This window comes from Falco cherrug, chromosome 4 (genome assembly GCF_023634085.1).
Source record: "Falco cherrug isolate bFalChe1 chromosome 4, bFalChe1.pri, whole genome shotgun sequence".
NCBI classification, from domain to species: Eukaryota; Metazoa; Chordata; class Aves; order Falconiformes; family Falconidae; genus Falco; species Falco cherrug.
In genome coordinates, this window is record NC_073700.1 from 76,548,195 (window position 1) to 76,564,581 (window position 16,387).

Genomic DNA, 16,387 nt, shown 5'->3' on the forward strand with positions numbered 1-16,387 from the left:
AAAAGCTGTAAGGGTAATATTATATCAGTTTTAGTTAAGGGAGTCAGGTGGGAGGCTGTTTCAGAAGGAGGATGGGTAAGTGCTACCATGGTTGAGTCTTCATAAGATAGCATAGAGGGGGGCAGAAAGGGTAATTGTATGGTATGAAATCCTTCTGGTATAGTTTTGCTGTTGAGCATGTTTGGAATTGATGTTGAGTGAGTGCTGCTTTTTCTGAGTCCAGCAGCTTCATTTTGAACCCCCCCTGTCAATGCATAACAGTACCATAGAGAATGTTCTTGCATTTTGCTGTGTAACGTTAATATTCTTAACAGCAGCAACGTCTTAGTGAGGTGCACATTTTATACCAAGAAATCCTTTCAGATGTGCCAAGGGACAGTTAAAAAATCCATCGTGCCAATAAGAATCTTTTAAAAACATTTCTCAAATGCGTATTTGCCTGATTAAGTCACTAATCCTTCAATGTTACTTGCGGGGCACAGGCCTGCACAGTTACTCGTTGGCAGACTTATGAGACATTTCTGGTGAGCATCATGGGACTCACTTTCCCACTGACTCCTGAAATGCTGTGGGTACTTTGTAATGGTAGCTGCAGTTCAGTGTCCAATCACAGTAACAGGTCATTAGAAGAAGCAAAAATGTAGGTGACTCTTTGTCTCCTGGATGCATTGTTTCCACTGTGCAAGGGGAAGTCATGGTTTGCACCCTGTTTCTAGTATGAAGTCTAACAGGCACTACTGTGGGATGAGAGAGGCATGGCACAGACACAAGACAAGGGATTTATAATTCTTCCTTCTCCTTGGAAGGAAAGGCATGTTTTAGGAACAAGCAATGGATGGGAGGTTGTTTTTGAAAAGAGAAAAAAATATAATTATCCCTAAATGCTGGACAGAGGACGCCCTTTCTTAGGACCATTAGGCTGCACTCTGTCCCTGTGCCTCTCCGTCCAGCCACATTCAAAGGAGAGATTTTACAGAATCTTTGCAAGAGGCAAGACTGGAATGGATGGAGTCGCTCCTTATTGTATGCATTTCCTCATCGTAAAGGCAACAGTGGCCTTTTGAATAGCACTGACATTTGCAAAGTATGAGTAGGTACTGAAGAAAGTATTCTTTGAATTTGGTTTCTTAAGTTATTATGCACATAAGCGACTAAGCTGTCATTTTTTTTAAAGCAATGTTGGCAATGTAAAGGAGGAACTGGTTTTGCTGAAAGATGCAGCTCAGTGATTTGTTGGAATTACTTGTATCTTTGAAGACTGACCAGGAGCTGATCTTGAACTGAACTAAACTTTAAACTTGTTTTTGCTTGCCATATATATAGAATTAGATTAGTTTTCAAAGCTAAAGTTTCCCTTCTCCCCATGGAAAACACTTGATGTGTTCTGAAATGATGAGCAGTATTTAAAAAAAAATACTATTTTTTTTCCTTTAGCATGGGGAGAGCGTTCACTTTTCTGCAGTGCTGTTCCTAACAAAAGAAATCCTAATAGATATATAAAAAAATACTTTTTTAAAGGAGTTGAGAGTATGCTAGGTACCAGGAAGTCAAAATCAAACTAAATTCAGGTCACCTGTGCTGAAGAGTTTTCAGCTGAAATTCAACAGAATACAATTAACATTCATTATGAACTGACATCTACTAAATTGCTACAACTCAAGTGCTTCTAAACAAGAAAATTCTGTGTGAAACATGGTGGTGTTGAGTTTATGGTTTTTTTTGTTTGGTTGGTTTTTTTGCTGCTCTCTGACATATTAATGCAAATTAAACCCTGTGCTTCTATCTCTGGAGCTTTGATCATTCTGCTGTGGTACATTAATGGTATAGAGATTCTTAGGCTACATATATGATATATAAATCGTATAGGTCCCACTGCAATGAAAATGGTTTTCAAATATCTTTCTTCAAGAGAATTGTGTTTTAAAAGATAGTTTATATTAATGTTCCATTCCAGTGCTTAGCATATATAAAATGATGAAACAAATAATATATAAAGTAACTCTACGAAGTCATTATAACATCTCAAGAGAAACCCACTAATCACTAGTCTTTGCTGGTATGTGGCAGGATTTTACCTTATATGTTTATTTAACCTGTTGTCTCTCTGTAGGAACTCGAACGTGTTACATCTTTGCAGACTGGCCTTCAGTTGGCAGCTGTTATTTGCACAAATGGAAGAAGGTATCTTGTTTAAACAATGGCAGAGATTGAAAGCAGGGAAAAAGGTGTTTAAGAAGAAACCTGTAAACCCAGGAAGTTTGCTTGCTGATGATATTTCCTATTTATGTGCTACATGAAATTAGCAATAGTAGTTAAAGATACTGAAACAAATACCAGCTGCTTTCTGTCTTGCAGCTCTCCCTTTTTCAAATGGGAGCTCTCTTTAGAAGAGGAACCTCTTGAGATACACCATTGATCCACAGTTATGCATGAGGGAAAATGTACCTTCATGGTAGTCTGTTGGTATCATCTCAATTTCTGGGTTACCCTAACAATGCTGACAATCTCTTTCTAGCATGTATTTTGATGGACATATTAGAATTAAGTTTTATTTTACATATTGTCAAAGGTTATGTTCATTAACTTTTGCAGACACCTGAATATAGCAAAGGAAGGCTTCACACAAACTAGTTTGGGGCTTCTTGCAAATCAAAGGAAGCGACAGCTGCTTATTGGACTGCTAAAGTCTCTGAGAACAATAAAAACACTGGTATGTACAGTTACGTTTGTTCAATGACAAAATATTTTTCTTCATTTCTGTGTAGTTATCACTGTGGTTTTTTTTATTTATTTTTAGCAAAGAACTGATGTGCGTTTGAGCGAGATGTTAGAGGTAAGTCCCTGCCAGACTATTATAATTTGAAGCTGTTCTAAGTCTACTTCTGTCAGTCTTAATTTTGTCCCTTTTTTGCTTCCTCTCGCAAACAGTCTATGGGTGTTTTTATGTGGTGAAATTATATTATTATATTTTTATGCTTTTAAAAAATATGTGATAATTACTTCAAATCAAAGTAAATAGCCCCTGTGCTGAAGCAGTGAGGGAGGAGAGTATTTTCTGTCAAAGACTCTATCCTGCCTTAAGATCTGGGCATTGAGGCTTGAGTTAGTTCAGTAAGAGTGCTATGGAGTCTTGACTCCCCTCCCTACCCACAAGTTATATTTCTTTCCTGGTCTTAGCTTGATATTTGGAAGAAAAAAGGTGAGATTTAGCCTATTGTTGATGTACTGAGTCTGGATAAAGTACTTCTACTGGTATGTTACTGTACAAATGCATATATGGGCTCCCTACTTAGTATTTTATTTTAAAGTATAGTAGCTTCTCTCCTTATTTGTTGAGTTGGCTTTTTAATAGTCAGTTGTAGAAAACAGCAGCATGCAGGCCATAACACTGCAAATTCTACTGATACGGTATATATACTGCCTAAAAATGCAGTAGATACTGCACAGAGCAAAAACAAGAATTGTCTTAAGGTGATGAGTTGTATGAAAGATAGCTTCAGGATTTTATTGACAGCTATATTCTAATCATGTAATGTAACCATTTTGACTTGCTAGTTTGCTGAATATTTACAGCTAATACTGGATGGAATGTCGTTATGATAATCCCTAGTTACTAAACTTGGAAATTGAGTCTTAATAATTGTAATTCTTAAGATTCTCTGAGTTTAATTCCATCTTAGGTAATACACCTTGTTTCAGCACACTTACTTACTCTTTACCAAGCAAGAACTTATTAATTCACAGGCTGCATAAACATTACCTTCTCTCAGTAAGCCCTGTACCGTGATTAGCTTTTAATTTCTGTGCTGTATTTTGGTGCACAGGAAATGAACTCTTCACTGTCTACCGGTAGGAATTTTCTTGAGGTGGAGGTGTGGGTGTTGGCATTCACACACAGACCCTAATATCTGATTATTATAATTTGTTAGTGATTTGTAAACGTTAAGGACTGCAACTGCCGTTTCTGCATAAGTGCAATTTTAGAGCTGCGCTCAGTGTCTGCTCCCAGTAAGGTGTTGTCTTTACTTCAGGAAGTTAGCTGGGAGTATGTATGAGATCTTTTAGTAGCCATTCACAGAGGAACATTTGGGTTGCGTTCCCAATTAAAAAAAGACTAGACATGAAGCTATAATAACTTACAGGGGGTAAGCTACATCTGGAATATATTAGTAATATATGTTATGCAGGCAGGCTTTCTGATTTGAGCTCTGTTAGACTTAATGGAGCAAGTCCCAGGTTTCCAATGGAGAAAAATGCGAAGAGCTGTAAATGCTTCAATCATTTTAGACCAATGTACTGTTCTGTTTTCACCTAATGCATAATGTATGTGGGTTTTTTTGTGTTTTTAGCTAAACTTGATCTGCATTAGAATGCTTCTGTTAAAACCGATTTCATTTCAGAAACTCCTTTATGGTAATAGCTAAATATAAATTGCCCTTGCGTTTTTACTTTTTGATCAATGACTTTGAAATTCCAGTAACAGCTTTACATTTGAGCTCTCTGAAGCATGTAATATAATGGATGTAATTAGGACAAAAAAGGGAAGCTCTTAGCTATTAAAGAGGGTTTTTCTTCCTCCCAGAACCTTTCTGGCCTCATAACTATTTTTGTACTCTATTAGATATACCCAAGGCACTGCCCATATTCTGTTGGCAAGATCCTGGGGTTTTACATTTTTGCGTGTATGTTTCTGTTTTGGTTTTGTCCTGGTGTCTTCATGTACTTCCTGATAGACTTATCTACCTATTGGATATTCTTCTTATAAGTTAGAGCAATATTTCCATGACGTATGCTCTTTTTGTCCTGGGCCTTGTGTGAGCCAGTTTTATTCATATTAATTTCTAATTAGCTATAAAATGTGTCAAATTAAATAGTGTTTATCTAGGCATAATATTGGAGTGTCTTCCTTTTTAGGTTTTGTAAACAATGGCAACAGCCTGCCGGTGCCTGAACTTACTTTTTCCTTGCTCATGAATAGATCATGTTGTATTAACAAAGGTTAGAAAGTTAACTGGGAAGGTGTTACTTGCTTTGTAATAAAAACTCTGATGTGTTTTGTATGAATGCGTACAGAAACAAAACAGCAAGTCATTTGCATAAGGTAATGTAATACACAGTGTTTTAGGGTATTGATAATATGTTGTCTGTTTCTAATTCTAAACTACTTGCACATTAAGTTCTGTGATAGATCCTCATTCCTTTAACTTTACTGTATTGTAAGAGGCAAAATATTTTGTTCTTAATGTTTATACATAAGTGTGCAAGCAAAAATGGGTGTTGCAGTGTTTGCTTCAAAAGCCAAATCAGCTTTCCATTGTTTTTTATCCGAAGGAAGAGGACTATCCAGGAGCTATTCAGCTGTGCTTGGAATGCCAGAAAGCTGCCAGCACTTTCAAACACTACAGTTGTATAAGGTAAGGTGACATTTTGCAGATTTCAGCTTCTGTATAATTTTTTTTTGTAAATAGTGTAAAACAGTGACCATTAATTCTCATTCCATAAAGCAGCTTTTTTTTTGGTTTGAAATTTGGTTTTCTACTTAGAAAAGTAAAATTGAGGCATTTATAAAAGCATAAGCATCCTCAATAGTTTCCCCTCTCCCTGTACCACTACTAACCATTCTTCAGAATCATAACACTATATAATCTATGTTTGAACTAAGTCATTGTTTTGTAACTGTCATAGTATGTTGGGAGGTAAAGTTTCAACTGAGTCTGAATTATAACTGTGCTACAACCTGCAGCCTAGAGATACCCGAGCTAATTTTTTAATAAGCAAATTTGTATTCTGGAATTAATATACCTACAGCAAGATGGCTTGTGGAGGAAAACTTGCTAATGTCATTGCCAAGAATCAGGTTAAGAGAGCTTCATGCTGTCATGGAGAAATTGCATTCAGAACTGGAATTAAATTCAGAACTGAGTATCTGTAGTTCCTAGCTTAGAAGGACTTGATGTTTCCATTGGTTTTTAGAATTGGGTAAATATTAAGTTCAAGGTTGTAATAAATATGACAATAATGGAGTAAAATGAAGTGAATTTTGATGTTTTATCCACTAAAAAGATCATTAGATTAATTAGATTTTCTTTTTAATTATAATTTTTAATCTGTGGGTAAATTTCTGACATTGTTTGATCTCCTTTCAGATCTCTTTCTGACTTAGAGGGGCCAAAATCTATGAAAACACATGCTTTGCCTCCCTCTGTCCTCTAAATGTACGCTTTGTTGCAACTTCAGAGTAATTAGCCATAATCCTTGATTTCAGTTTAGAATCTGCTTTTGAGGTACAATTGTCTCAGGATCTGAAGATGCACCAAAAAAGTGTACGAAGTTAGAAATTATACCTGGCAGTAAGCCCCCCTCTATTCTGAAGTCAGATTCCAAAGCTGCATTTTGCTTTCTTTTTAGTTCCAGAAAACTTGTGTGTGTCTATAAATTGACTGCGCTGCCAACATTTGCCTACATATATTAAAATTTTGAATCCCTTCCTTGTATAGTAGTGAATGAAAACTGTTCTGCGTTTGAGTGAGGAAAAAATGATTATTTCCCTCAGTTCTTGACAGTTTAGTTGTTGAGAGGCAAGATAACTCCTGAACAGCTTTTGCTCTGCTTGACTTTACCTTCTGTAGAGAGATGGGTCTTGCAGTCTTCCATATCTGTGTCTCATCTGTACTGTTCAGTAAGCTCTCCTTAGTATTTATTGCTCTTCCAGATGCTCTGTGCTTCCAAACATTAATCTGATTTATTCTGTGTATCTCCTGCATTTTTTTCTTTTGGAGAAATTGGCAACATTTATTCAGCTTGAAAAGGCAGCTTGCTTTCTTAGACTCTTACAGTGCTCATATGGAAAACCTTGCTCTTTCAAGATTTAGCTTAAATTACACAGTTTCTTTGACTTAAATTCTGTTTTGTATAAATGATATGGAAGTTTCTGTTTGGTGTTGAATCACTTCAAGCTTTTATTGTGGAGATCAACTCTGAAACCACTACACTGTGTCCAGCATAGCAAAATTTGGAACTAAACTAGCAGTTCACATTTTCACCATTTGGAATATTTAACTGCAAAAGTCATAGTTTTTAAAATCTGATAGCATACTGACAAGATATGTGACAAACAGCTGTGAAAATTTACTTTGTTGTTGCAGTCAAATGGATACCCTTGCATCTGAGAAGACAGTTTTCTTGGAAGAAAGGATGACAGGAAAAATCAGCACTGCTTCTTTATCCTGAGGGAGTTTTTTGAGCTTGTTTTTGTTTGCATTGTGAGGGCAGAAGGACATTTTAGCTGCAAATCCCAGCCCCAGTGCATACGTTTCAGTCTCTGTGTACTGTTTTACTAGCATAAGTCTGACAGAATGTGTATTGTATGGAATAACGTCTTACTACCAGGGAGTTGGGCTAAATGAATAAATAGGTATTTTGCATTTTTATTCAGGAGTGTGGTAAGAAACGGCTAGTAAAGGAAAAGACATGTGCTGGCATTTTTAACGTGCTTATATGAGGCATCACTTCTGTATCCTACCATGAAATTTTTGCAGTATCCCTTTGTCTGCTGTCCACATGACAAGAATCAGTGCCTGCCTTTGTACAATCATTCTTCATATTTTTCTTGCTAGATGGTGGTAGGAATTGGGTGTAGCTCTTAACCAGCAGGGGATTTAAACCTTCCTATGAACCATATAATTTTTTTATTTTATTTTAGTGTATACGTAATCTGAAGAGGCAAGAACTTCAGCTTCCCTGCTAAGACTTCTTTGATTTTAAGAGTGGCTGCACGTTCTTCTTTGAAATAATAGGCTGGATGTCTATTGGTTTTGTTCTCCATTGTCTTCTTCCTAGGGAATGCTTGCATTATGTGATTCGTTTTTGTTTAAAAAATACAAATCAAAGTCTTGTGCCTTCTGCTTGTTGATCGGTTCTGATGTGAGTAGACTTGCTTGAAAAACCCGTAGCAAAATGTAGTGTCAGATAATAAGATGGCTCTTGTCTTTTGCATTTCGGTTGAAACGTTACTTTTGTTATGTTGCAGTGAAGTGCCTTCTGAGAATGTGCTACTTTCGATTTGTATGGATGGGGATGCAAAAAAGCCCTAACCCCTTCTAATAAGTTTTTTATGAATGAAATGGATGCCTTCAATTAAATTCTCAATTATGGTAAATGGGCTTTCATAATCATCATGTAGCCATTATGTCCAAGCACTACCTTTATAATTCTGGCTTAGAACATGCATACAGATTTATCTGGACACTGCATTTCTACATTTTCACTTCAATACTTGGACAAAGTTACTTTTCTTATGAAATTTTGTGATTGCACCTTCTTTTCCTAAATTAACATAAATGTAGACTATATCCTTGCAAACACCTCCATATATCATAGTTTGTTTGAATAAATAAACCATGAATGTCTGTATTGGTGCTTGAGCCCTCGCTTGAAGGGGTAGACAGTGCTGTCACAGGACTTAAGCTAAATAGTAGGGATAAGAAACATGTGACAATTTTACCTTGGTTGTGTTCAATATGGAACAAGATCTTTTGAATTCTTCCCCATCCTTCTGTCCCAAACCTAAAGAAATGTACGCTGTTTAGGAATGGCCCTGATCTTGGGGTATTTGCGGGGAATTGTGACATGAGGGCTCAGGTCCCTGAGCTGCCCATGCCTCCTATGTCAGCAGGTGATTGCAAGCTGAGATGTGCCTGGCATTAAGCATAGTGGAAACAAAGAACTAGTTTTCATGAGAATCTGTGCTGGTATACAGATGAAATTGGTCAAATGTAATGACCTGCAGTAATCCAGAAAAGATCTCTTGAGCCTAGGAAGTTTATCAGCCCTACATTGCAGTAGTTGAGCAAGTTCTTTATGCATGTGAGCATGTAAATTGCCCGACTAAGGTGAAAAATAATTTTTAAATTTGATTAGAAACGGTAAAGAAATGCTAGATTAGCAACAGCATGTTCGTGACATTTGTTTGAAAGGAATCATAGTCTTCTGTTTATATGGCACATGCTACCATTAGGGGCTTTGAATTTTCATAGGACTTACAGTGGTACAATTACTTAATTTGTTCGGTCTGTGCAGACACTTACCTGTGCGTTGCATCGTTTTTTTGCTAATGTCAGCAGCTTCTATATATTAGACCAGTTAATTTCCATATGTAAATCTAACTATGGTTATACACAGAGGGTGATGGGCTATGCTGTACCTAGTTCTAAAGGTGGAAAGAAGGAGCAAGGTTCTTACTGTAATGTCTTGATAGCTAAAAGAACTGGAGTAACAGGAAATGCTTATAAACTCCAGCAGGACATGTAATAATGTAAAATGGTTATGGAGGATTTTTTGTTTGAAGGCTTGTTGCATGTGGAGAAGCAATAAAGAAATACCGGCTACTTGATTAGTGTTTAATGCCAGCTCTTTCTGATGCAGTTTTTTCTATTTAAACCTTTCTTTGGAGGGTGTTGTATCCGGGTTATCTAACAGAACCAAAAAAGGAGGAGTGGTAAGTGTATCATTTAAGTGGAGAGAACTAGGTAGGGAAGCTAACCTATCTTTTGATAGTTAATGTAGGCCCCTTAGGAGAAGACTCAGAGCACAGAAGTTGTCTAAAATCAGGTATGGTGATTATTCCATGAAAACTCTGTGCTTTCCATGCTTGAAGAGAATATCCTGCCTATTTCTTAGTTGCTTCAACCCTTCCAAACAAAAAGATAGTAGTCATATTTTGTGTCTTATTTTTCTGGCTGGTGTTCTGAAATTTTTAAAGCTGAGCATTGGAAAGGAGTAGTTTTGCCTTTTTTGTCCTAAATAGTTTCCCTTATGGTAACTATTTTTTTTTTTATCTTTCTATACAAAATATAGCTCAGAGAAGTATAATTATGGTCTTGGAAAGAGTTTCCAAAGGTTTTGTAGGCTTAAGTTCTTTTTTCCTATGGTGTTTCTATAAGGGGCTCCCGAGCAACAAATAAAAGTTACTTTACCATAGTTTGCAAAGGCTTGACAGCCCTGACCTTTCTGGGTATGTTCTTCTGTAGATCACAGTGCCAAAGAAAAACATTTAGAATGCCAGTTGCTTGGGAATACCTTTGAATACTTGGCTAAATCCTAGCAGGATGGGATATTGTCTGGGCTCTCTTAACACTGTTGCGTTATAAACCCAGGATAATGTACTGCTGCAACATATATTTTAATTTGAGGTGTTAGGAATACTGCAAATGCCTGCAGTGTGAGCCTTTCTTACTACTAAGCTAGTAACAGTAGCGCGGTGATCCTAGTCTGACACAGCAGGTTAATGATTTAAGATAAATTACCATCTTGTCATTCAGTAGCAGGCAACTGTGTTTTTTTGGAAACAAGAAACTTGGTGTGAAATGTTAGTATGATCAGTAGTTTTATTTTAAACATTTTTTTTCTTTCATTAATAGTGAGTTGAATTCAAAACTGCAAGACACCTTGGAACAAATAGAGGTAAGAATTAATATGTTGATGTTTAGTATATGTCAATATTTAACCTCTAGGTACTAGAGCTTTCTAATGTAATGTTATTAGCAATTACAGAATATGTATATTTCTTTCAAATACTATCTTTGGAATGCTATTGTCATTGCTATTCATGCAGATTTTTGTGCTGCAGTCAACCTAAACACTTGTAATATGTTAACAAACTTATGAGCCCAGCTCACAAGTTTTGCTCACTTCAAGTGGTAGAGCAGTCAAATAAAATAGGCACAAAACATTTGACGTACTGGAGCAAAGGTATGCTCCCTGTATGATAAAGACACATGGTGGTTTTTAATCCATGATCTGCTGTGAATTTTTTAGACTGCTCCTAGACAGTTGTGAAAAAGTAAATTAGCAGCATGCCAGTAGGTTTGGGTAAGCTACACAAGAGATCACAGTGTCACTGGAAATTTGAGGTCCGCAAACTGGAAACTGCTGAATAGGGCCAGTAGTAAGCCGTAGGAAGTAAGACTTGAGTAGCTGGGAAAGATGCAGCTAAGATCAGTTTAAGCTGGTAGATAGTATTGCAAAGAATGTAAAGTGGTAAATGTCTTGCTGGGAACTGGTGGCAAAAAAAAGTTCATGAACAGTAGGAATTCTTTTTAACTAAATTACTAGGCAATTTTGAGCTGGAACTTGGCAAACTTTTTCTAAGAAGTCTAGTAGTGTAGATATGTATAATGTATATGTAGTGCATGTTATGCCTAGACATGTAATGCATAGCTGCAAACTGAACTTGCTGTCCCAGCAGCTCTCTATGTCTCTGGTCATGTTCTTTAGAAAGTCAGGTTAGTGCAAGTATTACACTACCTTGTTATTTAATTCCCTTAATTGTTTAACTTTGTTAAATTTCCTTCATTTATGCATTTGTACTTTCACTTTCTTGCAACCCCCCATGCCCCCTTTCACTGATATGTGGTATATTCAGAGCACGTCCGGTTCAAAAGAGCTAATGAAATGACTGTTTTCTTCTCGTTCTCACATAGGCCAGTCGTTAAACTCCTCCTTCTCTCTGTCTCCCTCCACCCCCCCATCATTCATCTTGTATTCCTATTGCTTTCATTTACTTGCCATTTTTTCCTTGTGAGTGAACATTGGTGCTCCTTAAAAGGAGACATTCATCTTTACCTCTTTCCAGTAACAACTTTGCAGAACAAATTCTACTCATACGAAAATCTGGTAAAATGTGCCATGTTGGTTGGTGAAAGCAATTCACAGCTAGCTAAATAATCATATTCAAGGGTTTTATTTATTGCTTGTGAATTTACAGAAATATCTTATTTTCCTCCTGTGAAAGTATCTTATTTTCCACTGGAAGAAGTGTAAGTCATCCTGGGCTTCATAGATTGTTCCCGTGAAATACGTGCTCTAATTAATACAGAATCTTACTCTGCTAATAAATATTTTAATGAGTTTTCTCAATAGTTGAGTGCTTCTGCTTATGTCCCTTCCTTTGTCCTGTGTTTTTTTCTTCTTTCTTGTAATTTAGGTTTTAACATCGCTTTTTTATACTATGTTACAAATAAAATGCAAGGTGGCTATAGCAGAAGGAACCATTGAAAAATGCAGAGAAAAGATTGAAGTGCTCTGTGTTTAAGAGCTCTGTTCATGGGCAGTTTGATATATCTGTTTCTGTCTTTATACAGCAGTTCTGCATGAGATAAAAGAAGGAAAAAATATTTTAAATTGGTATATGGCTGGAATTAAAATTGCTGAGTAACCTTTTAAAGAAGTTCTGAATCTTTAGGTTACTTGTCCTTTTACCATTTTGCTTAGGAAAAAATGCAGATTTTGATTATATTCCAGTCTCCCTTTTTGTGCTTAAAGAAAATATTAATCTGCTTAAAACCCCCAACAAAATAAAACATCTACCCACCACACACACGCAGACCCAACAGCAACACCACCCCCACCCCTCACCCCCCCAAATATCTAGGATTAAAATCCGTAAGTATTTTGTGGCTAATGAAGTAATGAATGAAAATTTTCCAGTGGAGTGAGTAATTAAAAGTACTTAGGTGCTAAACAACCATCTCCTGTGGTTTAGTGACTAGCAAGGAGAGGAAAGTATCTGCTAGCTGTGTATGATATCGTATGGTACTGATTTCATGTTTTCTTTTCTTGCATTTTTCACTAAAAGTAACTAGAGTTAGACTGTGTATCTCTGAAAATATTACAGTGTCTAAGTGAGAATTATGTTATTAAACTGCATGATCAAATTCTTGGAAGCTTTATTAGTTAATTGTTAAGTATTTCATCCTATTCTAGTTTTTTTATTCAATGCACATAATAGATGAACTTCATTTATTGCAGAGCTGTTCAGTATGCTCAAACATGGCAGAACACACGGCAGAACTAGTAATTGTGTGTGTGTGTGTGTGCTTTCTTTTTATTTTTCTCCGATTGTACTGATCATTGTGCTAGTATAGTACTCTCTAAATTACTTATTTCACAATGAACTTTTAAGTCAGACAATGTTGATTCCATTTAACAGATGGCAGGAGGGTTAAGAAGTTTATAATTGAATTGCTTGAGCTGAAACACCTGTGGAGTATTTTCATAATTTTTTCCCCAGTTCTAGGTTTTTTTTAGGAGTGGAAGTAGACCAAATTAGAAATCACAGCTCTCCCATAGTGGGGTGCTAGACCTTCTCAAAGTAAACATCACTTTGAATTTAACTTCAGGAAAGTAGTACATTTTTTACTGTGCTTGTTCTTGGAAATGGTGGCACTGTTTGGCTGACAGAAATTTCAGACTGAAGTACTTTAGTCTGTGAGAAGATACATTTGAATACCTCAGAATAGACAGGTAATGTACAGTCTTGGCTATTTTACAAGCATATTTATCTGATTTTTTTAAATAAACATGTTTTCCTCACTTGGTGTTGTTGAAATAATGCATTACTTGGCCTGGTTTTATTTAGTGCTTAACGCGTTTTCCCTCCCCTTAATTTATATAGGAACAATTGGACGTAGCACTCTCCAAAATATGCAAGAATTTTGATATCGGTCATTATACAAAGGTTCAGCAGGCTTACAGGCTGCTTGGAAAAACACAGGTTAGTATTCATCTTCTGAGTAAGTCTCGATGAACAGTGAGTGGTGTAACAGCGTGAAGCTTTGAGTACTGTCACAGAAAGTCATTTTCCTAACTGTCGTGGTTTAGCCCTGGCCAGCCGCTAAGCCCCACAGAGCCATTTGCTCACTCCCCCCTGGTGTGATGGGGGAGAGAACTGGAAAAGTAGAAGTGAGAAAACTCGTGGGTTGAGATAAAGACAGTTCAATAAGTAAAGCAAAAGCCGTGTGTGCAAGCAAAGCAAAACAAGGAATTCATAGGAGAGGTGCTTCAGCACTCTGATCATCTGAACCAAACAAAAGTGGGTTTTGTTACTGCGTGGTTTTGCTTGCTCTGTTCTCATGATAGTGACTTAATTTTGACTTTCTTTTTATTACTGTTGAAGTCTATATTTTGAACCTGTCCTGGAAAGAGTTCAGTTGCATCATTATTGAAGTATCTCCCGTTTTGACCTGTTCTCAATAAACGAAATTACAAGAACCTTCAATGTCTTCAGTATTTTTCATATTTTCAATTGTCATTCAGTTTTCTTTGACTAATTCAAGTTAGGACTAGCTGCAGAAGGTTATTTATTTGCAATAGGGTTGAAGCAGAATTGCTTGTTCATTTCTTATGGGGTGCTTGAGTTCTCACCTTGTCAGTAGCAAAGTGTCAAACAGCAAGTACTGAAACTGAACATTTTCAAATGTGCAGGATCGGGTAACTTCATTCTGGCATATCAAATAATTTTTTTACCAATTCTTATATAGCTTGTATACTGGTTATTAGGTTATCTTGAAACAGTGAGAGAATTCAATTTCTGAAATGGACTGATGTTATGTAGAGTTTATTAACAAAGGATCAATGGGATAACTAACTCAGGAAGCAGCCTGACCTGAAACTCAGGTGTGATTATGACATATAGTAATTAATGTTTAGTACATGTATTGATACTTGTTTTTCTGGAAAAAAGTAAGTTTTGTTAAACAAACGTCTTTTTTTATTGCAAAGAGGGCTTTTGTAAGAAATTTATTGATATGATGTGCATGCCTTTCTGTAACACTTAATCCTACTTTATATTCTTCAAGGAAGAACTCAGTTTGCCAAGTGGATGAATTGAAGACCTTGCAATTGTGATTTTAGTTTTATTAATTGCAAAGGAATTATTTTAGTTGAAAGTGTTCCCAGTAGGAAGAGTAGCACTGATCTCAACTCATTTCTTTTTGATATGTTCATCAGTGTTTGGGAGAGTAAATGAATGAATGAGTAAACTCTATAATTAAATATATACATGTAAATTTAATATTTACTAGTGGTGATGTCAAAAACCTGGTGGGTTACAGAGGGATAATGGCAAAGGAAACTGATTTTACTGGCAATACTTGAACTCTTTACCATTGTAAACATTACCACATTGTAATATTTCCAAGTCTTATGTTAGATATTTTTGAAACGAAGATTGGAGGCCATGTTTACAATCTCCTGTGTTCAGTACTGAAAAAGACTTACATTAAAAGATAGTGATGTGACAGATGGAATTTTACTATTTGTTATTCCTGTTCTTTCAGACAGCAATGGACCAGTTACATATGCACTTCACTCAAGCCATTCACAACACTGTGTTTCAAGTAGTCCTTGGATATGTGGAGCTGTGTGCAGGAAACACAGACACCAAGTTTCAGAAGTTACAGTACAAAGACCTCTGCACAGTATGTAATTCTTGCATATATGTATATTTTTTTTAATCTGAATTTTTCCATGGTTATAAGTGTACCTTATCTAAGTAGGGACTCAGTTATTAAAATAACCCTGCAGCTACTATAGTTTCTTAATACAACTCATAGGCTAATTGAGAGATTAGTTATTCACAACTTGGTGCTGATTTTAATTGTGCCAATTCTTAGTACTTTGGAGTTAGTGTACAGATCATCTAAATAATCTAAATACATGTAAAGAAGGAAATTGTAGGATAAAACCAGGAGACCAACATTTCAAAACTCCCACGTTGTCAGTATAATACGCTAGTTACTGGAATCACTATTAGCTTTCATTGAACTTCATTCCAGTGCATTTAAGTAGTATTCACCTTATCTACTACTGCATTTCAATAAGGATTCTTGTAAAGATACTAACTTAATTGGAGTCTTCCCATTACTCCTAACTTTGTGTCAGATTCAGTGCGCTTTTGGTCTCAAGATAAGGGGCAGCTGTAGCTGTAATATTGAGATGCAAAAGCCTGATGATGGGCAGATCATGGACTGGGAATAACCATGTATTTTCCTCTGGTATAAATCTTAGATTCAGTTTCTTGCATGTATATATTTTGTTTAATTTTTTACAAATGTATAATTTAAAAATTAGAATTAATTACTGTATTCTGAGTAGTATTTTTAGTTCACTCTTTTTAATTCTTTCACTTGTAATTTACTGTTGCACCCAAAATTTTTTGTAAAACTTTGGCGGTGGGGAGGAAGAGTGTGAGATATTTTAGGTGGTTCTAACATTGATTTAAAACTTGAAATTATGTTTTTATCTTGAATGTTCATCAGAATGTTTGTTTCAGTCACAGGCTAAGCCCGCAACATACTTCATCAACTCAAGGACACACCCTATCAGTTGCAATCGATGAAATCAAAGTATAGTGACAAGGAGATTAAAGTTCATATTCTGATCCATTTTCTGCTCTTTCACTTCTCAAATCTCTTGGGATTGTGTAGCTTCAACTAGTAAACAACACATCTGCTTTGAAAACCTTTTCATTTGAAGGAAGTGCCCCTTTGACTTAAAAGGTTTACGTAAAATAAGAGCCTTCATATGAGTGAAAGTAGATTATGGCAAA

General features: G+C 36.1%; 1 protein-coding gene across 3 annotated transcripts in view; it reads left to right on the plus strand.

The window, feature by feature from the left end:
* Nucleotides 1–16,387, plus strand: part of VPS50 (VPS50 subunit of EARP/GARPII complex) — a 93,391-nt gene that overhangs the window by 16,579 nt on the left and 60,425 nt on the right. For all 3 annotated transcript variants that reach the window (XM_055707959.1, XM_055707955.1, XM_055707958.1), the window contains exons 6-12: nt 2,111–2,181; nt 2,593–2,710; nt 2,798–2,833; nt 5,332–5,414; nt 10,419–10,461; nt 13,454–13,552; nt 15,117–15,257. In XM_055707959.1, coding sequence (XP_055563934.1) covers nt 2,111–2,181; nt 2,593–2,710; nt 2,798–2,833; nt 5,332–5,414; nt 10,419–10,461; nt 13,454–13,552; nt 15,117–15,257 — 591 coding nt within the window. The remainder of the gene's footprint in view (nt 1–2,110; nt 2,182–2,592; nt 2,711–2,797; nt 2,834–5,331; nt 5,415–10,418; nt 10,462–13,453; nt 13,553–15,116; nt 15,258–16,387) is intronic.